The sequence below is a fragment of the Protomyctophum bolini genome (assembly GCF_963924005.1).
Source record: "Protomyctophum bolini genome assembly, chromosome: 18".
NCBI classification, from domain to species: Eukaryota; Metazoa; Chordata; class Actinopteri; order Myctophiformes; family Myctophidae; genus Protomyctophum; species Protomyctophum bolini.
The window spans coordinates 32302179-32326927 of NC_137879.1; the positions used below are offsets into that span (position 1 = coordinate 32302179).

At 43.6% G+C, this 24749-nt stretch overlaps 1 protein-coding gene across 2 annotated transcripts in view; it reads left to right on the plus strand.

Moving 5' to 3' along the window:
• LOC308333216 (myosin heavy chain, skeletal muscle) overlaps window positions 1-24749 on the plus strand; it is a 45820-nt gene that overhangs the window by 14472 nt on the left and 6599 nt on the right. For both annotated transcript variants that reach the window (XM_080789450.1, XM_080789451.1), the window contains 14 exons: window positions 3919-4005; window positions 4738-4983; window positions 7892-8009; window positions 10035-10162; window positions 10763-10959; window positions 11387-11519; window positions 12972-13188; window positions 13943-14079; window positions 14758-14861; window positions 16292-16484; window positions 16809-17012; window positions 18497-18622; window positions 19520-19690; window positions 19957-20157. In XM_080789450.1, coding sequence (XP_080645576.1) covers window positions 3919-4005; window positions 4738-4983; window positions 7892-8009; window positions 10035-10162; window positions 10763-10959; window positions 11387-11519; window positions 12972-13188; window positions 13943-14079; window positions 14758-14861; window positions 16292-16484; window positions 16809-17012; window positions 18497-18622; window positions 19520-19690; window positions 19957-20157 — 2262 coding nt within the window. The remainder of the gene's footprint in view (window positions 1-3918; window positions 4006-4737; window positions 4984-7891; window positions 8010-10034; window positions 10163-10762; window positions 10960-11386; window positions 11520-12971; window positions 13189-13942; window positions 14080-14757; window positions 14862-16291; window positions 16485-16808; window positions 17013-18496; window positions 18623-19519; window positions 19691-19956; window positions 20158-24749) is intronic.

Below are 24749 nucleotides of genomic sequence, written 5' to 3' on the forward strand. Positions count from 1 at the left end.
CTTGGGTCTCATATAGGGGGGGAGAGATAGCATCAGGAGATGGGTGCAACTGACAGACGGCACTGTTTTCCGACTGGATTTTTTCTCCCAACTTGGAATGCTCACGTAGACACGCTCGCGCACGCACACACACCACACACACACACACACACACACACACACACACACACACACACGCATGTGCTCAGCTATGCATATTCACATGCACACTCGTGTGGAATTGCAACGTTCGTAGTACAGGGCACTCATACTCCCACGTAGCAGTATATAAAAACACAGAAGTATACCTGTGTGTGTGTGTGTGTGTGTGTGTGTGTGTGTGTGTGTGTGTGTGTGTGTGTGTGTGCGTTTGTGTGCTCGCGCACACACACACACACTGAACATACAAACACACAGTATAGACTTTTGCACCCTCGCACTCAAACAAAGAAGGGTCTCCCCTTTGTGTAACGTGGCATTAAGCCGCTGTTATAGAGCGTCGATGGGCGTTGAGTGTTGCGGAGCCCGGCTGGATGTTGACACAGTGTCAGTGTGGTGTGGAGGAGGAGGTAGAGCGATGAGAGAGCCGGGGCACTCTGCTGTGTGTCAACGAGACGTACACAGCCTGCTTCATTTAACCCAGAGTCCATTTAACCCCGCTCTACAAACGTGACTACATTTGACTGAAGGACTGCCATTCGAATTTTCGTTTTTTTCATGTCATATGAAAGCAGGGAATCATATAGCTTCAAATTGACATATTGGTTGTTCAGTTTTGACACCACCAGCTTTGGAGATATGGCTTATAGAGTGATGTCTTGCAGAAAACAGCGAGTTGAGAAAACGGGCTTGAAAGGTTCACTTCTGTGGTCTCTAACATTACACCTACAGTAGCTACATGTTTGAGCATTTGTTTCATATTTACATGTCGACTTCAACTCTGACACTTATTTCAGACATGCTCTAGTATGTGAAGAGTCTGCCTGTGCAATTAACTCTTTTTCAAAATATTACTCTATAAGCCATATCTTGTGAAAAGCTGGAATTTGGGCGATGGCAGTCTCTCAGTCAAATCTGGTCACGAATGTCTTCTAAATCCTCACCGTTTTCTGAAAAACCTCATGTTTCTAGATATCAGTGGTTCTCAAACTATTTCATGTCTGGGAGACCCAGAAATATATATGTATTTGGCCGCCGACCCCCATCTGAAAATGTGTTGTTCCAGGGACCCCCCCACCAGAAGCAATGATTTCAGTTCAAAACGTTCACTCTGAAAGAATACTATATATATTCAAAGATTTGCACCACATTTTTCACAATTTCTCAATAGTGAGTACAAGTATAATGTAATGCTCTTAAAACACCAAAAAAGGTTCCCTTCCGTCCTGAATGGGTTAATTTACAGTAACTCCTCCACACACAGCTGGGGTCAGACGGTCAGTGGTGACTGGTGGTGGTGGACAAAGTATGTTATTGTTGCTATCGGAAAGAGACCTCTTATCTCCACGTTCAAACTTGTGGTGTTTTTTCTGTGAATGGATGTTCTACTTGATCATCCTACGCAGCGTCACGCAGAAGCATCGAAAGTAGCAGCGTTTCGCGCTTGTACATCTTCTATTTATTTTTATTAGAATCGTGAAAAGTAACAGTTTTACTACTATTTACGAAGTGCGTTTTCTTTTCTTTTTTATATCAACGCACTGCTGACAACGGCAGATCTGTTCGGCTATTATCACGGACATAAGTGGTTCATTCATAATAGATATTATTTTAATTAGTCCTTTAGAGTTCCTTCCTAGAAATATAGAGGGAGTCAAAAGAAACACATTTTCTGTTTGAAATGTACCCGAGTGAAAGTCATGTGCCTGAAAATTTAAACCAAATACTTGTTTGTTCTAACATCTAAGTTACTTAGTTACTGTCCACCACTGCGGCCGGGTCAGAGATCAAAACCCCGAACTAGGTTCTCATGTCCGAAGGGAATAATCTGAAAGAGGATATTCCTTGTAGCCCCAAAAAGGTTTGAACAAGTGTTCATCTGTTTTCTCTTGTTTCGCCTGGGGTCACGCGAAACCGCCGTGCCTCATGTTGTACTATCTGCATGGGAGGCCCGAGACTCCAGGGTCTTTTACAGACCAGACCCAACATACACGTCTGTCTTTAAAATAGCCGTAAAAAGATTTATGTCAAAACAAGTGCTTTCAACTCCGGGTAGAGCGCTGGCTGTTTGGGGTTTTAATAGCCTGCCGTTATAGACTGATAAAATCACTCCATGTGTTCGTTGCTGTGTTTGAGCGTGAGAAGAAGGCCTCAGTCAGTCGTCAGCCGCTGTTTCGGTGTTTTTTTTTTTATTGTTGTTCAGAAACGGGGCAAGTTCTGGAGCTCGTAATATCCCGGTTTAATGCAGGTTGACGCGTTCGTGTGCAGCAAATAATAAATAACACGCCTATTTAGATTTTGTGGTTAAGCTCAGTCAGATGAAACATGATATGAGCTGTCAAATTAAGGTTGTTTTAACCCATTTTGGTCGAGAACCCCTTTAGGTGTTTTAAACATTATGTTATAATTTAGCTTTTGAAAAATAGCAGATCTACAAGCTCATAGCGCGCGCCCCGCCCCCCCGCTAAATCCACAATGCGAAATACACGCAATAGCAGCCGTGTCCCATGAAGGGATGGACACCCGATAGGGGTTCCACACCACAGGTTATGTAGCTGGGCAGACGACTGGATAACATGTCCAGGAAATGGAGGATCACAGATCACATTCAGACAGGAGCTAACCCCCCCCCCCCCCCCTACCCTACCCTGCGGCGCTCTGATTGGACACCTGGGTGTCTCCATGACCTCTGACCTCCAGACGGATCACTTCCTATATCGTCAGCCGTCAATCACGCTGCGATCTGACTGAGAACCCGCCGGGAAGACGCTTAAGGAGAAACGGCATCCCTCTTTTCCTTGAGTTTTAATATTGACGGAGTCGACAAACAATCACACGCGATATTTTGCAGGCATAATAACACATGCAGCCTCTTTACTGTATGTATGAAGGCTATAATATAACCTGTACATACAATCCTATAGCCTTCTCTGGCAAAAAATAGACACTGCGTTGTCTTTCGACAAAGACATTTGGTGTGGAGGCAGACCATGATGTGGGGGCCAAGGACAGATAGATAGACCCCACATTGTGTTGGAATATTGCTAATATCCATTCAAGATTATGAAATGATACGTAGCTTGCGGAGTTAGTTCAGTCAGACATACTCGAGGGGGTTCATGCCGTGCTCAAGGGCGCATACTATACTCAAGGGGTTAATATGCTGCATTATACTATGGGTCTGAGCACACCTTAGGTTCCATGCGAGCGGACAGAAGAAGCTGCGTCTTGCGTCATTTCCCAGTTTTTAGACAGGCTGGTGGATGGAAATTAAGCTTCATTTCCGTCCACCAGCTGTCTAAAAACTGGGAAATTACGCAAAACACAGCTTCTTTTGGCCGCGCATGGAAGTTCAAGTGTGCCCAGGCTGTATGTGGGCGTATAAGTGTGTACAAAGTCCCACACGTCATTCGCCGATGTGGCAGTCAGCTGACCAATTGGGCGGGCTACTTAAGCTCACTAGACTGCATGCTCTTCCTGCCTTTTTCTCTGCACAATATGGTTCCTGGTTGTTATGTGATGTTTGCTCCCAGCACCACCGGTGGGCTCTGTTACTGACCCTCCCCATGTTGGGGTTTTATTGTATATCCATCTCCCTGCTCTTAATGTTTTACGATGGTGTTTAATCGCGCCGAGCAGGGAGAAAATGCAGCAGAGCCGAACGCCAAGATGAATATCATATCATATGCACACTTGAATGTTCTCATTCTATAATAAATATTGGTTAAATCTATTCGTATGAGTAATTGTCTGACTGAACTGTGGTCCATTGTTTGTCAGGTGGAGAAGCAGAGAGCGGATCTGACCAGAGAACTGGACGACCTCACGGACCGTCTGGAGGAGGCCGGGGGAGCCACAGCCTCACAGGTAGAGCCCATATTATTACCAAGCTCCTAATGCACGTTGACCACAGTGATGTTTTTGGCAGCAGATTTAGATTTTAATTTTAGTCATAGTCTCTTGAATAGTTTTCACTTAGTTTTAGTCACATTATAGTCACATGGAATGTTTTTTTCTTACATTTTTATTGATTTTCAAGACAAGACAGAAGAAAAAGCCTACAGTACACATACCGTACCACAAACGTACAAAAATAATAATAAACAGAAAAAAAGAAGAAAAAAAAGGCATTTGTTTTAAAATGCATGAAATAATTATTGTTATTATTATTTTATTTTAAAAATATATATCTTTTGAAATATATTTTTGTAAATGACCCATAATAATAATAAAAAAACCTAAAGTATATCAAACTGGAGGTCCTTGAACCAGGAACTCCTTTTGGTGTTTTAACTGTCATACTTTAGCTAATGAAAAACAGCATGATCTACAAGCTCATAGCGCGCCACTCGGTGGCGCGCTATGAGCTTGTAGGTCCGCTATTTTTTTTTAAATCACGAAAATGCGGCACAAATCTTTGAACATTATATTCTTTCGGAAGACTTTTTCTTTTATTTCGACGTCCGGACCTATAAATGCGTTTTTAAAAAAACTCTGAAAAAGTCACCGTCAGACTCAGACCAAACGTTGTCTAAATAAAAAACAGACTCCCGTTTTTGTGTGTCGCGTCACTCACTCGCTGCCACCGGACCCATGCAGCTGGAGGTGAACAAGAAGCGCGAGGCGGAGCTGCAGCGGCTGCGGCGGGACCTGGAGGAGACGGCGGCGGCGGCGGAGGCGCTGGCGGCCTCGCTGCGGCGGCGGCACGGCGACGCCATGGCGGAGCTGGCGGAGCAGTGCGAGGGCCTGCAGAGGACGCGCGCCAAGCTGGAGAAGGACAAGCACCACCTGAGGATGGAGGTGGAGGACCTGGCGGCCGCGCTGGACACCCTGCAGAAGTCTAAGGTATATATACACTGACTGACTGCATGATGCGTGCAATGCATGATGGCGACTCGAGCTCCGTTCGGGGCTCTCCCCGGGTTGGCAGCATGCAGGGAGAGTATATATATAGTGCACCAGGATTGCAGCTCAGTGGCCTTGTGGTTAGAGTGTCCGCCCTGAGACTGGGAGGTCGGGGTTCGATCCCCGGCCGGGTCATATACCAAAGACTCTGAAAATGTGTCAGTGTCATGTCCAGGGGGTGTACTTGTACATCAAGCTGCCTCACGCTACAGAAACAGGAGATAGGCTTCTGCCCCTATGGGCCTCATGGCTACAGAAACAGGAGATAGGCTCCTGCCCCTATGGGCCTCATGGCTACAGAAACAGGAGATAGGCTCCTGCCCCTATGGGCCTCATGGCTACAGAAACAGGAGATAGGCTCCTGCCCCTATGGGCCTCATGGCTACAGAAACAGGAGATAGGCTCCTGCCCTATGGGCCTCATGGCTACAGAAACAGGAGATAGGCTCCTGCCCTATGGGCCTCATGGCTACAGAAACAGGAGATAGGCTCCTGCCCCTATGGGCCTCATGGCTACAGAAACAGGAGATAGGCTCCTGCCCCTATGGGCCTCATGGCTACAGAAACAGGAGATGTCTCCCTCTCTCCCCTCTCTCTTGCTCTATCTCTCTCTTTTGCTCTCTTTCTCTCTCTCTCTCTCTCTTTCCCTCTCTCTCTCTCTCTCTCTCTCTCTCTCTCTCTCTCTCTCTCTCTCTCTCTCTAGCAGTGGTGGAAAAAGTGCTCAGAATTGTTACTTAAAAGTATCAATACTGCAATATACAGACATACTCAGTTACTACAAGTAAAGGTCCGGAATTCAAAAAGTACCAAAAGTATTGGCATCAAAATGTACTTAAAGTACTTTAGAAAATAGCCGATCTATGTTTTGTACAGTTACTAAAACCAGTTACTAAAGTTTTCGAATAAATGTAGTGGAGTAAAAGTACAATATTTGGTTTCGAGATGAGTAGAAGTCAAACTATTGGAAATGGGAAATACTCCAGTAAAGTAAAAGTTCCTCAAAATGTTACATAAGTACAGCACTTGAGTAAATGTACTAATTATAGTTACTTTCCACCACTGCTCTTCATCTTTAACTTTCTCTATTTTTCGCCTTTTATCTCTCTCTCTCTCTCTCTCTCTTTCTATCTTCTTCTGTCTAGTCTGAATCTTCTCTCTTCACTGAGAAACAGTGCCCTCTATAGGCGGGCATCGAGGATCGCAGGCCGGAACTCAGCTTTGGACAGTTTTCACTCGGGATTTAACTGGATTTCAGAATGATTTCTGACAAGAGATCAGTTAATAAGTGTTTATAACAAGGACCTTAGTTTAAAGTGCTACCGTTTCTTTTCATTTGAAACCTATGGACATACATACATTGTACAAAGGTGTTAATTGAACACTCAGAGTTCATGTCAACAACAGTGAGCATTGCATTTTATTTTATATGCAATGTATCTCTGTAATGTATCTCTGGAAACTGTAGGGTCCTTAATCCATTCTGGGCGGGAACCCCTGTTGGTGTTTTAAGCATTATGTTATGCTTTAGGTCTGCCATTTTTGAATGTTTTTGAAAATGTGGCGCAAATCTTTAAAGGTATATTCAGTGATTTCACTTAATTCAAATATCACTTATTTTTTGTTTTGTTGTTGCGAATTCAGTGAGCACTTACTATGAGACCTAGCAGATCATGTCTGTCTGTGTGTGTGTCTGTGTGTCTGTCTGTCCCGCTATACGTCCAAATATGGAGTGTACGTCCAAATATGGAGTGTGTTGCAATGTGTTGCATCAATCACAAACAAATCACTCAGCTCCATATATGGGCACAAAAGGGGCCAGGTCCACATATACAGTAACAGCGGGACAGACACACAGACAGACAGACAGACATGATCTGCAGGGTCTCAGCTGCGTTCGCTTCCCGCGTTTGCGCGTCTTACTGGTGATAATCCTCTCTACTATAGAGTGTGCTGACCATATAAGGAGTTCCTCCCTGTCCCCAGTTAACCCCTGGGGGTCGAAAAACCTTAGGTTTCGTTTTTGGCTCTCTATCCTGATTGGATGAAAGGCTTTTTCACCTAGCCAAAAACGAAACCTAAGGTTTTTTGAGTGAAATCACTGATTATACCTTTAAATATATTCTTTCTGAGCAAACGTTTTTAACTCATATCTTTGCTTCTGGGGGGGGGTCCCTGGAACAACATATTTTCAGATGGTGGTCGGCGGCAAAATACATATAATTCCGGGGCTCCTTGACATGAAATAGTTTGAGAACGACTGACATAGAAACAGGTTTCTTTTCTGAAAACTGTCTTAACTGATTTAGAAGACATTTTTTTAATTTCGACTTCAAGCCCAACTGGGTTAATCCCTAAATTCCACCTCCCTTCTTCCACTTTCTATAATGGACCCCCTTTCACATACAACAGACGTGTCATAGCAGGGTATAAACACAGCTGCAGCTGTTAAAATTAATGGTGGGGTCCGTTTGATTTAGGTGCACCCGAGAGCAAGCATTGACAATAGCCTATAGCAGCCTATTGTATATGGCGTACAGTACACCTAAATCAAATAATATATACGCACGGTTAGTTTCTTTTATAAGCTGCAGCTGTGTTGATCCTGTTGTGACATGTCTGTGAAAAGGATCCGTTCTTTAGCTTTATGACGGAATTTTTGATTTCGTGAGCATGAACATCAAGGATGGAGATGTGTTTTTATTTAACAGCACTTAGCTAGAGGGCTGGCACTGTGTATCAAGTGTGCCAATTCCGGTGTACTGTAATAGTGAGTCAGCTGCTGTGTGTGCGTGTGTGCGTGTGTGCGTGTGTGTGTGTGTGTGTGTGTGCGTGTGCGCGTTGTTCCTCAGGCATCAACAGACAGCCAGCTGAAGAAGGTAGAGGAGCAGCTCTCTGAGGCTCACAACAGAGGAGATGACCTGCAGAGGGCGCTCACAGAGGTCAACGTGGCCAAGAACAGACTCACAGGTGCAGACACACACACACACACACACACACACACACACACACACACACACACTCTCTTTTAGCTACAGTGACATCATCGGCCAGTAACGTGTGTGTCTGAGGTGGAAGCTAAAGGTGCTTCGTTAGTGCATTTGTGCCCCTCTCCAGTTTTCATAGGATGGTGGTGGTGGTTCTTTAGCCGGCCGGGTCCCTGCACTACAATAAAAAAACCATAGTGTTGCACTAGGACAGTAAAAGACATTTAATTAACACTAGTGTTTGTATGGAGACATCATCGAGCAGTGCCCTGTATAGGCCAGGTGCTGCTAATCAGTGCTGCGGTGCAAAGCTGCGCTTAATGGTACACCACAGCTATGGCCGCGCCCAGGGGCACCCCTCTGTGGATTTGTCTCACAAACCAAACACTGCTATCTGTTGTTTGCACATCCACTACAATGTGGGCATTTAGCAGACACTATGATGTCTAAAGTGCAATGTATCCTAAAGTCTGATGTGACTCGTTACCTCGAACATCAGTTCAAGGTACCAAATTCGGGTCCATTTGGTTCTAGAGTGTAATTAACGGTGTGCAGTAGAATAGGAAGGAGAGAGAGAGAGCTGCAGTGTATAAGGTGTCTTCTTACAGCATGATATGACTTCTCTTTAGTTTGGTTTCAAATGGCCAGAAGCCATGCATACTTAGTCCCAGTCCAGTGCACGGCAATAGGAAACAGACCCAAATTGCATTATCACTTAGCCTATACTGCACAGTAAAAAATCCTCAGTCCACTTGGTTACATTTTGTACAAGTCTCGGAGTTAGAAATGGTTAAATGAACGCGGGCTATTTTACTGCGTGCAAAAGGAATCGTTTTCATGTTGTTTATAAGCTAATCAAGGCATGCAGCGGCGGTATCATGGCCTCAAGTGTCTTTTAAACTAGCCACACACGCTTTGATAGAAATGTCCAGTTGCAAAGCCTTTTGTCTGTGTCTCATTTGCCTTTTAATCCACACAATGAAACCTATATCCTCATCATACTGAAGAATTGATCCTCGAAAACAAGAAATGAACTGTAATTATCTCTTGACAATCATAGTTTACGGAAATGCGTATATCCCAGCTCACAGGTCAAGCGAATAAAATACTAAACGTGTTGTACAGTATAACCCCGCTTAAGCCCTTTTGTACATGCACAAATGACACAAAACCAGATCAGGTGATGCAGATGATACGGCGTGCTTTGCCAAACGCGGTGTTGTTGTCGTTTAATAGGCGCTAATCTATGCACACAGTAATGACTCTTCCTACTTCCGGGGCCCCTTCCCTATACTTCCTTCACAGGTGTCACTAACTTACTGATTAAAGCTCTGTTAAGGCTCTGTTCCATTCTGGTCAAACAGAGTCAAACAGATGATATTGTTCATGTTGGCTCACTGAAAAACACTCTGCTACACCAGTGGGTCTCAAAGTGTCCTTTAGTGGGTTTCAAATGGCCCCGCACGGGTGTGTAACTCTTGACGGGTTAATTTGGTTCCATTTGTACACTCTCAGAGTTATGGGGGCGTCCTTTAAATTAAAAGGTTTGAGAACCACTGCACACTAAATGGAGCAGAGCCTTAATTGGTAGCATTGGTAACACCTGTGAAGGAAGTAGGGAAGGGGCCCGGAAGTAGGAAGAGTTCTTCTATGTGCATAGATAGTGCCCATGTGAGGACGGTGTTGGAGATGGTAGAAACCAGTGAGTTCAATGTGATGCAACGTGTCCACCCATGTCATATACCCCAGGTCAAAAATGTGCTATTTTCTAAAGATTTTTAATTATACATTTGAAAACTTGAAACGGGACATTCTGTATAACGAGTACTTTGTACCTTTTGTACTTTAAGTAGCCTACATGTCGATGCCGAAACGTTTGTGCTTTTACTCAAGTCCATTTTTTTATTCCCGGACTTTTGCAGTATTGATACTTTTACTCACCGGTAACGGTAAAGTGAAACATTTGAGTTTGTTTTCCACCACTGCTGACACTTCATTTCTCTGTCAGCTGACGGTGCAGACCTGAGCAAACAGCTGGAGGAGGCCGAGAGCCGGGTCAGCCAGCTGGGCCGCACCAAGACCCTGGTCCAGTCCCAGCACGAAGACCTCAAGAAACAACTGGATGAAGAAGTCAAGGTGTGTGTGTGTGTGTGTGTGTGTGTGTGTGTGTGTGTGTGTGTGTGTGTGTGTGTGTGTGTGTGTGTGTGTGTGTGTGTGTGTGTGTGTGTGTGTGTGTGTGTGTGTGTGTGTGTGTGTGTGTGTGTGTGTGTGTGTGTGTGTGTGTGTGTGTGTGTGTGTGTGTGTGTGTGTGTGTGTGTGTGTGTGTGTGTGTGTGTGTGTGTGCGCGCGTGCGTGTGTGTGTGTGTCGTCTTGTCAGCATGCATGTGAGCAATGTTTGTGGCCAATAGATACTAGATAATAGATTAACTTTAAAGTCCACGCACACACACATACACGCACGTACAATTCAGAGGCTTCTAACATTCAGAGAATTCAAAAATCCTGAGAATACTAAAATTCCGAGATTCTTTTTTTCCGCTTTCTCAGAGTTAAACATGCTCCTGCCCTGAGTCCCGTGTACCTTCAAAACCCTTGTCTGTGCGTCTCCCTCCCTCCCTCCCTCCCTCCCTCCCCAGGTCAAGCAGGCGCTGGGCAGCACTCTGGGCAGCGTGCAGAGGCAGTGACATCATGTTAATGACATGTTATGTTAATGACAATGACATGTTACCTCGCCAGGTCAAGCAGGCGCTGGGCAGCACTCTGGGCGGCGTGCGGCAGGAGTGCGAGGTGCTGAAGGAGCAGCTGGAGGAGGAGCAGGAGAGCAAGATGGAGCTCCAGCGCCTGGTCTCCAAGCTCAACAGCGAGGTGACCCTCTGGAGGTCCAAGTACGAGGCCGAGTCCATGAGCCACGCGGACGAGCTGGAGGAGGCCAAGTAAGACGGCGGAAAAGCGACGCGCGGCGCTGAGAAGAAAACAGTACTCGCGTTTTGTGCTTATATTATTAGTATTAAGCATAATACAATGCTTCATACTGCAATATGGAAATGCTCTGTTGCAAGTAAAAAAGTCTGGAATTCGAAAACGTGCTCGAGTAAAAGTGCAAAAGTGTCGGTATCAAAATGCACTTAAAGTACCAAAAGTAGAAAGTACTCTTTATGCAGAATGCCTCGTTTCAAGTTTTCAAATGTATAACAATCTTTTGAAAATTGCAGTGCGACGTGTTGTGAGCTTGTAGATCGGCTATTTTCCGTCATTAGTTATATATTAAACATAACCATTACATTTTCAGTCTTTTATTTTGCTTTATTCCATGTAAATGCACCATTTAAACCATGTGGATGTGCACCCTCTTGCATGCAGGAAGAAGCTGGCTGTGCGGCTGCAGGAGGCGGAGGAGGCGGTGGAGGCCACCCAGGCCAAGTGCTCCTCGCTGGAGAAGACCAAGCAGAGGCTGCAGGGGGAGGTGGAGGACCTCTGCATGGACCTGGAGAAGGTATATTATACAGACATGGACCAGGGCTCGCCAACATGTCCGTACACGGACAAAATGTGGCCACGTCAAGTCTGAGGGACTGCCATTGGATTTTTTTTGTCACGTCATATGAAAAGCAGGCTTCAAATTGACATATTTGGTTGTTCGGTTTGACCCACCGGTTTTGGAGATATGGCTTATAGAGTAAATGTCTTGCAGAAAACAGCGAGTTGAGAAAACTGATGGCTTGAAACGTTCACTTCTGTGGTCTCTAACGTTACACCTGGCTACATGTGTAAGCGTTTATTTCATATTTACATGTCGATTTCAGCTCTGACATTTTACTGTACACGCTTTAAGGTCAACCACACCAATGCCAATCCCTTGTAACTCAATGAGTTGCATTGTTGTGGTTCACCTAAAAAATAAAATAAAAAGTTTTGTCCCGACCCGACCCTTTGGTGTGGTTTGGGCTTTAGGGCACTATAGTAAAAATGTATATAAATTATGAATACAAATACACCACAGTTGTGACATTAGTCCTGTCAAGGTAACGATAGCAAACAATAACTAAAACAACAGACTAACCGCCAACAAAGACTCCTGAGAAGTTAATCTCCTGGTTTTAGCGGAGCGACTGGAAGGTATCCCAAGAACCCTAACATGACTCCGCCAGATGGAAGACGCTTGCTTCACATTTGTTTCAACTTGTGTCAATACGTCTGGTGGTGGAGTCAGGTTAAAAAAACTCTTCCGCTGATCAGCAATGTTATTGTAGTGTCCTATCAGCTTCATTTATATTTAATTTGTTTTGACTAATACATTAGGGTTATATTCACCTAGTCCTAGGTCTTCAAGGATGGAAAATATGTTATTTTTTAACTTTCTTAACCCTTGATAAATTGTTGTTTTACTTATTATATATATATTTTTTACAAACATTACCATTATGTAAACAATCCTAGTGTATTACAGCCCCCAGAGCTACCGCAAACACAGTTTATCTAAATAATAATTTATGAGATAAATTATTTATCTGTTGCCTTTCTGTCAATATAATAATATGTGTTTGAATAGAATAATCAAAATCATAATGTAATTTTTTTAGTTGTGGTGTTTATGTTCGTACTGTGTCAATACAGCACAGTTTGATAGTCTAACATGCTACTAAAACAAAAAACCTGGCCAGCCATAATAACCCATTTTGGGCAGGCACCCCTTTTGGTGTTAGCATTATGTTATGCTTTAGCTATTGAAAAATAGCAGATCTACAAGCTCATAGCTTGTAGAGCTTGTAGGTCTGCTATTTTTGAAAAATCGAAGAGCGACTGACATAGAAGACATTTTTATAATCTGATCTCAGGTCAGAATGGAAAACTGTCAGGATGTAGAAGACATTTTTTAGAATCTGATCTCAGGTCAGAATGGGATAATAACTAAAGTATCTCATGCACGTCGTCCCTCTGTACACAGGCCAGCGGCTGTGGCCAGTCCCTGGATAAGAAGCAGCGGGTGTTGGAGAAGCAGCTGGGAGACTGGAAGCAGAAGTGCGAGGAGCTGCTGGCGGAGGTGGAGGGCTGTCAGAAGGAGAGCAGGCTGCACGCCACCGAGCTCTTCAAACTCAAGACGGCTCACGAAGAGACTCTGGAGCAGGGAGAGGCGCTGCGCCGGGAGAATAAAACCTACCAGGGTAAAGAGGGAACGCACCTACAGCCCTTAATATGCGCAGGCATTCAAAATAAATTACTTAGTAACTGACAGAGTTTCCTATTGCAGCCCTTGCCAGAGTTTTTACTAAACTTTCAAGAGCCACAGAATATTTTATATATATATGTAAACACCAACTATCTCAAAAGAAAGAGAGAGACTCTCAGAGGGCTGTATTTTATGTGTCTTAAGTACCAGGTCCTATTCCCTAACTTGAGTAAACTAAAGACCTGGAGGCGTGATCAATGCTCTTTGGCCACTCAGAATAGCCAAATGGTCTTTAGTTTACTCTTTAGTCTTTAGTTTACTCAAGTTAGGGAATAAGACCTGGTACTTAAGACATGCAAAATACAGCTCTTACTAAGTCTCTACATTCATCTGGGGGGAAAGAATGTATGTCACCGCGATGTTCCTTTCTTTAGGCAGTTGAATATACCAGTAGCTTGTTTTCACCAAAATCACTGTCTGGGAACAGAACACAGAGACTTTCTTTTATAAATCCTAGAATAAACTAGACTAAACCTTGATTTTTCTTTAGACTGCGTTATTTCCCGGTGTTCTCTTCTTCGGAAGTCCTATAGGATCACTCACCGCTAGGTTGGCGGAAGAGCGCCCTGTCATTCAAAGTACCTTATAGACTAGTTCAATTAGTTCATTATATACTGTACGTATTTAGCACGATTTAGATACAAATCTAACTTTTGACTGACTCCTCCCTGCGCTCCCTCGAAAAACAGAGGAGATTGCGGACCTCGCCGACCAGCTCTCGGACGGCGGCAAGAGTGTCCACGAGCTCCAGAAAAGCAAGAAGAAGATCGAGATGGAGAAGGAAGAGTTGCAGGCCTCGCTGGAGGAGTCTGAGGCTGCCTTGGAGGTATATATACAGCTGCCATGGCGACGACACACAGCTTCTCCCTGTTAAGCGTTGTGTGACATATGGAATGTTTGGCGGCCCGGTCGGTCGCTTGCCTGCCTGCCACACACTGGGGGCTGTCGGCAAAGCTGCGTAATACGTTCCCTCGTGGGGATTATGACCTTAATTGTCGACATCAATCACTGTCTGCTATTGCTAGCGCGACTCCAGAAATTCTCAATGGTGTGCGTAATGAATAGACGCAGTTTGTCATGTCTGACACGTGCCGCCTCCAGGCGACGTGGGGGGAAACTGGTAGACACGGGGTCTAGCAGCCAGAAGATCCCCGAGCACAGATAAAGCTTGTCAGCTTGTATGGCGGCGGTTAACATGGACATGAAAGCCTTTGGCTGTCGAACACAGAGCCTATCTCACCTCGAGCTCACCTTGTCTGACTGTGATCTCTTACTCACCCTGTCCGTCAAATAATACTCTCCCGCCATTTTTTTCCTGCCCTTCGTGTCTCCTGATGTATATCTTTCTTTCTCTCTCTCTCTTTCTTTCTCTCTCTCCCCCCTCTCTATCTCTCCCCCCCTCTCTCTCTTTCTCTCTCTCTCTCTTCCCCCTCCCCCCCCCCTCTCTCTCTCCCCCCCCCCTCTCTCTCTCTCTCCCCCCCTCTCTCCATCACTGCTGTCTCAGGCTGAGGAGACCAAGGTGATGAGGCTTCAGTTGGAGCTGTCCCAGGCTAAAGGAGACCTGGAGCGCAGACTGCAGGAGAAGGAAGAAGAGATGGAAGCTGCCAGGTATGTTGTTATACCTCATGATGTTCCACAACAACAACAACAGACACACACAACATCTATGGGACTAAATACTTTTTAATACTCTTTTTTTTCCTTTTCTTCCTATCCTATTTTTTTGTTTGTTCTTTTCCATCCTCTCTTATTTCTTTCCACAATCTGCTGATAGCTTATCTTTACAGGTAAGACCTTCTCTTGTGAAACCACTACTTCAACTTCAATGTCTTCTGCTTTCGACCTCACTGCTAAGAGTTAAGGCCCCACTTCACCCCTTTTGCAACCAGGTCTTATTTTAATTATGTTCAGGACACAAGAAACACTTTCCTGGGTTTTTTTTTAAATGTGTGTAATGTGTGTTTTTAGATGTTTTAGTCATGACAAACAATTGTCATGAAAATGTGGTCTCACTCTCTTCCTGGACTACAAGTCACACCTCCACACAGCCCCCCCCCCCCTCTCCACAAGGAGGGGCAGTGCACCAAAGCATTATGGTCATTGTAGGAATTCAGAAATCCAGTCAAACAAGGTATTTCTGGCCATATAGGGTGCACATTTCAAATTGTGCTCCTTTTTTATCTACTACAAATACTATTAACTATTGTAGAGTGCCTGCAGTTTCTTCCAGCGGTGAAGTGTCCCTTCAAGCCCCGATTCGTATTTTGTCGTGCGGCGGTGTCTCACGGCGAGAATATCCGACCCACAAAGCTCACAACGCGTCGCAGGTGCGACACGTCGTGAGCTTTGTGAGCTGATCTCGGCCGCTCATCACGTGATGTAGCATAAGTTAGGCTTTACTGTACTGTACTGTACTGTAGTTGCATCTCGGTTTGTCATACATTGGTTCTAAATTTGAACTTGTCCAAAACTCTCTCAACCTCAGATCAAATGCTTGGTTATACGCTATGTCGTGCCCCCAAAAAAATCTGAGGCTGGGGAAAAAAAGCATTGCTTATTTCGGACCCGGCCTGGTCTTGGAATGACCTATACAGTCCAGACTCAAACTGGCTGCTGTGATTCCCCTAGTGAGCTTTAAAAGGATTGCCATGCCATGGGCACACTTCCCATACATTGCTCCTGCTTTGACGTATAGCAATTGTCTGCTTGCTTTTTAGTCAACTAGCAATTTCCGTTGCTTAGTTTTTATTTATTAGTCCTCATTGGTCACGTTCCTGTTCTCCCTTTGAGCTTCTTCTGTAGTGGGTACTGTATTTATGAGCATTGTAGGCCTATGTCTGTCCTGTTTTCTGTTGTGTATTTTTTTTTGTTACTGGCAGAGCTGTGTCACTTATTTTGCCTATTGTCTTGGCCAGTTCACACTTGTAAAAGAGACTTCAGTCTCAATGTAGTTTTTACTGGTTAAATAAAGGTTAAATAAAATAAATAAAACATACCCCCATCAATCTCCTCCTCCTCCTCCTCCTCCTCCAACGAAGGAAGAGCCACCAGAGGGCGCTGGAGTCCCTGCAGGCGAGTCTGGACGTGGAGGTCAAAGGTCGCGCCGAGGGCGTGAAGCTGAAGAAGAAGCTGGAGGCGGACGCCAACGAGCTGGAGCTGCAGGTGGACCTGCTCACCAAGAGCAACGCCGAGCTCGGCAAGAACGCCAAGAAGATGCAGCAACAGATCAAGGTCTGTATATTTAACCCACTGCATGAGGAGCCCTATCCCACATGCCAGGTTCAATGTGGTTAACCCATTCTGACCTGCGATCAGATTTAAAAAAATGTCTTCTACATCCTGACAGTTTTCCGAAAAAGCCATGTTTCTATGTCAGTCGTTTTAAAAAAATAGCAGACCTACAAGCTTGTAGCGCGGGCTCGGGCTAATGGAGTTAGTTGTTTTAGCAGACAGTTTGAACCAGGCACACACAAAGCTACTTCAGGAAGTGGTTGCTCCACCTAAAATCACATTGATGACCCCTGCCCTGACTGACTCCCATCGCTGTCCACACAGGACCTGCAGGCTCAGCTGGACGAGGAGGTCCGCATCCACGAAGACTACCGCGAGGAGCAGGCGGCGGTGGAGCGACGCTGCCTCCTGCTGGCCAGCGAGGGACAGGAGACGCGCGCCACCCTGGAGAACGCCGAGAGAGCCCGCAAGACGCTGGAGACCGAGCTGCAGGAGACCAACGACAAATACAACGACCTCAACAACCAGGTGACCTCATAGACGCCTCCATACAGCCAGCCGTTCCCACATTTCTAGCACGAGGCCCAAAAGAGGAATTTCTGCTGTCCCAAACTAGTTAACTAGCCCAAACTGATATACACACACAACGCTCGCTTCGTGTTGTAGATTGGCTATTTTCACTAGGTTCTGACCCCCGGGAAACAAATCTTCCTCAGAGATATGATGGTGATTCTGAGGAAGATCGCAAGATCGAAACGTCAGTCATTTCTTGAATTAAAAGCACCCGAATAAAAAAAAGCATAGAAAAGGCATAAAACTCTGGTGTCTATCCCTTCTTCTGCAACTGTTGTCCCTGTTCCTGGCTGTGACGCACCGGACTAGCCGTGTTAACTGTTGTCCCTGTTCCTGGCTGTGACGCACCGGACTAGCCGTGTTAACTGTTGTCCCTGTTCCTGGCTGTGACTCACCGGACTAGCCGTGTTAACTGTTGTCCCTGTTCCTGGCTGTGACGCACCGGACTAGCCGTATTAACTGTTGTCCCTGTTCCTGGCTGTGACGCACCGGACTAGCCGTATTAACTGTTGTCCCTGTTCCTGGCTGTGACGCACCGGACTAGCCGTGTTAACTGTTGTCCCTGTTCCTGGCTGTGACTCACCGGACTAGCCGTGTTAACTGTTGTCCCTGTTCCTGGCTGTGACGCACCGGACTAGCCGTATTAACTGTTGTCCCTGTTCCTGGCTGTGACGCACCAGACTAGCCGTATTAGGCTGAGGTGCCCTGGTAGACTCACTTTGTTCTCATGATACAATAAGCTTAAGACACAATACAACCATTAAGCAGACAATTTTACTATTTTTTACAGAGGATACACTCTCTCGGATCACTGTTGTTTTGAATCCTCTGTTGACCATACTAGGGTTGGGGTTAGGCTTATTATGTGCTTTTTTTTATAGGATTTGCAGTTGTCAGACTGGTCACATGGTGTTATATATATGACTATTTACTATATAGTACACATCTCAGCCAAAGTTAGCTGAGCTGTGTTTTTATTTCAGTTTGGGCAACTTCACAGAATTATAACATACGGTACATATTTCTTTTTTTCTTTTTTTCCACACAACCTCAGCTGTTTCACACTTTTTTCAAAGGATATAATTATACTCATACACACAAACATCATATACACTTAATACAATAAAACAAGGAAGTAAAAAAGAAAAACACCAGAGCGTCCCATAACAATGGGAAGTGGACAACGGACGATAACGAGAGCTTTACAGAGTACATACATGACTGGGGAGAGAGGCAAGCATGTGAACGCACCGGAAGGTCTGGGGAGAAGTGTATCTGGTGAATTGTTACTCAAGATTCCAATATCTACTGCCTCATTAGTAAAGGCATTATAGGACTAAATATGTCTGAGCTGTGTTTTGAAGCGCCGGTATAGACAGACCGATCTATGCAGACAGCATTATAGGAATGAACCGTTTGTCTTTTGTTTCCTTGATCAGTTCCAGGCAGCTCTGAGCGGGAGGAGGAAACTGGAAGTGGATCTGCAGACTCTTCAGCAGGAACACGAGGAACTGCAGAATGAGCTGAGAGGATCCTCAGACAAGATCAAGAAGGCCAGCTGTGAGGTAAACCCGGAGGGCATGTTGCTTAATCCAGTGCTTTCCAAGCGTTCTGTCCCTGGAGCTCCCCTTTATCATATTGGACAGAAGCTGAGCACACATGCACACACTGTATCCTTCTCGTCACTCGTGTGTCAAATAGCAAAAGTGTCCAATCCACAAGCTCAGAATCCGTCGCGCCCTGGCATCAGCGCTGGAAGGGGGGGTGCGGAGGGTGCTCCAGCACCCCCTGCTGGTGGAGAGGAGAATTTTTGACATGTCTATCAGAGCGTGCTGAATGTACAGCGAGTGAGTTGACACTTGACAGATAGACACAACATGACGAGACAGCAAAAACCTATTGTAGTTTTACTTTCACCTGCACCAGGTTTAAAGAAATCTAACCCAAACAACAACACAATAAGAGTCACATACTGTTATTATGATTAACTCGGTTAACTAGGTCCTAAATAAGTCATTATTAGGCCAATTATACCTGAATAAGACCAGACATTTTTCCCTCCCACCCTTCAGCTCCCCCTGGTATAAATACCTTCCAGCGATAGATCAGCGATTTTTTGCTATTTCAAATTTATTTTAAAATATAGTGACATCGCTATACCTCAAATCGGGATGCCAGGTTGAAAGTGGATGAAAGCAACAGTTCTGTTTAAAATGTTGGACTTGTACAAACACAAGGCCCCCCTGTGATCTTTTGGGAAAACCCTGCCGTCGTCCATTATGATAGAAGAAAATCACACGTCACTGCAGTGCTGATGAATGACATGATGCAGTGATCAAAGTGTTCATACAGTAACTTGGCCACTTTCATTGATCACCAGGCAAGCTGCAAGTTAGTTAAGCATCAGTAATGACATCATTGGACTCTCTCTCTCTCTCTCTCTCTCCCTCTCTCTCCGGTAGTTGGCGCGTGTGGCAGAGGAGCTGCGTCTGGAACAGGAGCACACGCTCCACTTGGAGAGGGTGAAGAAAGGCCTGGAGGCCCAGATCAAAGACATGAGCAGCAGGCTGGACGAGGCCGAACAGATGGCTCTGAAGGGGGGCAAGAAGATCATCCAGAAACTGGAGGGGAAGGTATATAGAATAGATACTGTACTAGGCCTTACGTGTGAAGCCACCGTTAAAAAACCAGCAGCAGTTGGAGGAATCAAGTATTCAGTCTTAATAGAGTGTCTTGCAGTCCTGAAAACCCCAGAATCGACTTAGCATTTTGGAACTTCATGGTTCTCATTCTAAAAGTCAATGGGGTTTTTTTTTTATGTACTATTTGGATCAGATCATGGTATTTACCAGCATACCTGTATATATATATAACCAGCATACCGCACATCTCCTTGCAGGTGAAGGAGCTGGAGCTGGAGTTGGACTCGGAGCAGAAGCGCCACGCCGAGACGGTGAAGACCCTCCGCAAGAACGAGCGGCGCCTGAAGGAGCTGCTGTTCCAGTCCGAGGAGGACCAGAAGAACCAGCAGCGCATGCAGGAGCTGGCGGAGAGGCTGCAGAACAAGATGAAGGCCTACAAGAGACAGGTGGAGGAGGCCGTAAGTCACCCGTGGATCATGATGACCCCGCCGCCTTGCATATACAGTCTGTTGGTTTTATACTCCACCCGTTCAATATGGCTTAAAGCAAGAGTAGTTCATGTAGCATCCCGATCATTCTGAACCGCTTCCATTATTTTATACTTTGGCTTTTCAGATATACAAGCTCTAAGATCTGCTATTTCTGAAGAAAAAAAGTATATATATACATATATACACTGTATTGGGCAAAGAAAACAGTCTTAATGGGTTAATGTGACAGCTCTTATATAGCAGAAAATATATAATATAACATCAAATACAATAAAACACAGCAAAGAAAGAGAAAACATAAAAGAGTATCAATGTGCATGTGCATGTTTTCCTTGTAGTAGCAAAGTGTGGTGAACTTTTTGTGAACAACTTCACAGTAGGAAAGGTGCGGGCAGATGCAAAAGATACTGTACAAAGATGTGAAGCTACACAGTGTATTTGTACTGTAGCTGTTGTAGCTTTTGCAGCAGCTACAAACGTCGGATGCATCTTTGCACCTTCATGTCGCTGGCTTCCATTGACAATGAATGGTAGAGTGTAGCTTTGCATCTGTGCGTGTGAACACAGCAATGCCGTCGGGTATCATGCCGTTTGTGTTGGACCTATGGAGAACCTACAGGGAGGGATGCGGTCTACGCCGGTCTAGGCGTATTGGGTTTGGGATATTTTAGGAAAATAAACCCTGTTGCAAACACGATTATGATATTCACAAAAGAACATTCGACAAAATAATCTCCTCGGATCAACACCCTTTGTGATTTTCAAGCCACACACACAACTAAAGAAGCAAATACATAACAGCTTCAAAATTAACAGGTGTAATCGCCTATAACCCATCGTTTTTGTCATTTCGTCATTTTTTTTAAATCCTCAAAAATGATGAAAAATGGCGCGCTATAGTATGCCGTACGATATGGGCTATAGCCCATGGTCCAAAATGATGAGAAACGAGGCTAACTTTTTTTTTCAAAATTTCAAAAAACATGGGCTATAACCCATCGTTTTTGTCATTTCGTCATTTTTTTCAAATCCTCAAAAATGATGAAAAACGGCGCGCTATAGTATGCCGTACGATATGGGCTATAGCCCATGGTCCAAAATGATGAGAAACGAGGCTAACTTTTTTTTTCAAAATTTCAAAAAACATGGGCTATAACCCATTGTTTTTGTCATTTTGTCATTTTTTTCAAATCCTCAAAAATGATGAAAAACGGCGCGCTATAGTATGCCGTACGATATGGACTATAGCCCACGGTCCAAAATGATGAGAAACGAGGCTAACTTTTTTTTTCAAAATTTCAAAAAACATGGGCTATAACCCATCGTTTTTGTCATTTCGTCATTTTTTTCAAATCCTCAAAAATGATGAAAAACGGCGCGCTATAGTATGCCGTACGATATGGGCTATAGCCCATGGTCCAAAATGATGAGAAACGAGGATAACTTTTTTTTTCAAAATTTCAAAAAACATGGGCTATAACCCATCGTTTTTGTCATTTCGTCATTTTTTTCAAATCTTCAAAAATGATGAAAAACTGCGCGCTATAGTATGCCGTACGATATGGGCTATAGCCCACGGTCCAAAATGATGAGAAATGAGGCTAACTTTTTTTTTTCAAAATTTCAAAAAACATGGGCTATAACCCATCGTTTTTGTCATTTCGTAATTTTTTTTAAATCCTCAAAAATGATGAAAAACGGCGCGCTATAGTATGCCGTACGATATGGGCTATAGCCCATGGTCCAAAATGATGAGAAACGAGGCTAACTGTTTTTTTTCAAAATTTCAAAAAACATGGGCTATAACCCATCGTTTTTGTCATTTCGTCATTTTTTTCAAATCTTCAAAAATGATGAAAAACTGCGCGAAATAGTATGCCGTACGATATGGGCTATAGCCCACGGTCCAAAATGATGAGAAACGAGGCTAACTTTTTTTTTTTCAAAATTTCAAAAAACATGGGCTATAACCCATCGTTTTTGTCATTTCGTCATTTTTTTAAAATCCTCAAAAATGATGAAAAACGGCGCGCTATAGTATGCCGTACGATATGGGCTATAGCCCATGGTCCAAAATGATGAGAAACGAGGCTAACTTTTTTTTTCAAAATTTCAAAAAACATGGGCTATAACCCATCGTTTTTGTCATTTCGTCATTTTTTTCAAATCCTCAAAAATGATGAAAAACGGCGCGCTATAGTATGCCGTACGATATGGGCTATAGCCCATGGTCCAAAATGATGAGAAACGAGGATAACTTTTTTTTTCAAAATTTCAAAAAACATGGGCTATAACCCATCGTTTTTGTCATTTCGTCATTTTTTTCAAATCTTCAAAAATGATGAAAAACTGCGCGCTATAGTATGCCGTACGATATGGGCTATAGCCCACGGTCCCAAATGATGAGAAACGAGGCTAACTTTTTTTTTTCAAAATTTCAAAAACATGGGCTATAACCCATCGTTTTTGTCATTTCGTCATTTTTTTCAAATCCTCAAAAATGATGAAAAACGGCGCGTTATAGTATGCCGTACGATATGGGCTATAGCCCATGGTCCAAAATGATGAGAAACGAGGCTAACCTTTTTTTTCAAAATTTCAAAAAACATGGGCTATAACCCATCGTTTTTGTCATTTCGTCATTTTTTTCAAATCCTCAAAAATGATGAAAAACGGCGCGCTATAGTATGCCGTACGATATGGGCTATAGCCCATGGTCCAAAATGATGAGAAACGAGGCTAACTTTTTTTTCCAAAATTTCCAAAAACATGGGCTATAACCCATCGTTTTTGTCATTTCGTCATTTTTTTCAAATCCTCAAAAATGATGAAAAACGGCGCGCTATAGTATGCCGTACGATATGGGCTATAGCCCATGGTCCAAAATGATGAGAAACGAGGATAACTTTTTTTTTCAAAATTTCAAAAAACATGGGCTATAACCCATCGTTTTTGTCATTTCGTCATTTTTTTCAAATCTTCAAAAATGATGAAAAACTGCGCGAAATAGTATGCCGTACGATATGGGCTATAGCCCACGGTCCAAAATGATGAGAAACGAGGCTAACTTTTTTTTTTCAAAATTTCAAAAAACATGGGCTATAACCCATCGTTTTTGTCATTTCGTCATTTTTTAAAAATCCTCAAAAATGATGAAAAACGGCGCGCTATAGTATGCCGTACGATATGGGCTATAGCCCATGGTCCAAAATGATGAGAAACGAGGCTAACCTTTTTTTTCAAAATTTCAAAAAACATGGGCTATAACCCATCGTTTTTGTCATTTCGTCATTTTTTTCAAATCCTCAAAAATGATGAAAAACGGCGCGCTATAGTATGCCGTACGATATGGGCTATAGCCCATGGTCCAAAATGATGAGAAACGAGGCTAACTTTTTTTTTCAAAATTTCAAAAAACATGGGCTATAACCCATCGTTTTTGTCATTTCGTCATTTTTTTCAAATCTTCAAAAATGATGAAAAACTGCGCGAAATAGTATGCCGTACGATATGGGCTATAGCCCACAGTCCAAAATGATGAGAAACGAGGCTAACTTTTTTTTTTCAAAATTTCAAAAAACATGGGCTATAACCCATCGTTTTTGTCATTTCGTCATTTTTTAAAAATGATGAAAAACGGCGCGCTATAGTATGCCGTACGATATGGGCTATAGCCCATGGTCCAAAATGATGAGAAACGAGGCTAACTTTTTTTTTTCAAAATTTCAAAAACATGGGCTATAACCCATCGTTTTTGTCATTTCGTCATTTTTTTCAAATCCTCAAAAATGATGAAAAACGGCGCGCTATAGTATGCCGTACGATATGGGCTATAGCCCATGGTCCAAAATGATGAGAAACGAGGCTAACCTTTTTTTTCAAAATTTCAAAAAACATGGGCTATAACCCATCGTTTTTGTCATTTCGTCATTTTTTCAAATCCTCAAAAATGATGAAAAACGGCGCGCTATAGTATGCCGTACGATATGGGCTATAGCCCATGGTCCAAAATGATGAGAAACGAGGCTAACTTTTTTTTTCAAAATTTCAAAAAACATGGGCTATAACCCATCGTTTTTGTCATTTCGTCATTTTTTTCAAATCTTCAAAAATGATGAAAAACTGCGCGAAATAGTATGCCGTACGATATGGGCTATAGCCCACGGTCCAAAATGATGAGAAACGAGGCTAACTTTTTTTTTTCAAAATTTCAAAAAACATGGGCTATAACCCATCGTTTTTGTCATTTCGTCATTTTTTTAAAATGATGAAAAACGGCGCGCTATAGTATGCCGTACGATATGGGCTATAGCCCATGGTCCAAAATGATGAGAAACGAGGCTAACCTTTTTTTTCAAAATTTCAAAAAACATGGGCTATAACCCATCGTTTTTGTCATTTCGTCATTTTTTTCAAATCCTCAAAAATGATGAAAAACGGCGCGCTATAGTATGCCGTACGATATGGACTATAGCCCACGGTCCAAAATGATGAGAAACGAGGCTAACTTTTTTTTTCAAAATTTCAAAAACATGGGCTATAACCCATCGTTTTTGTCA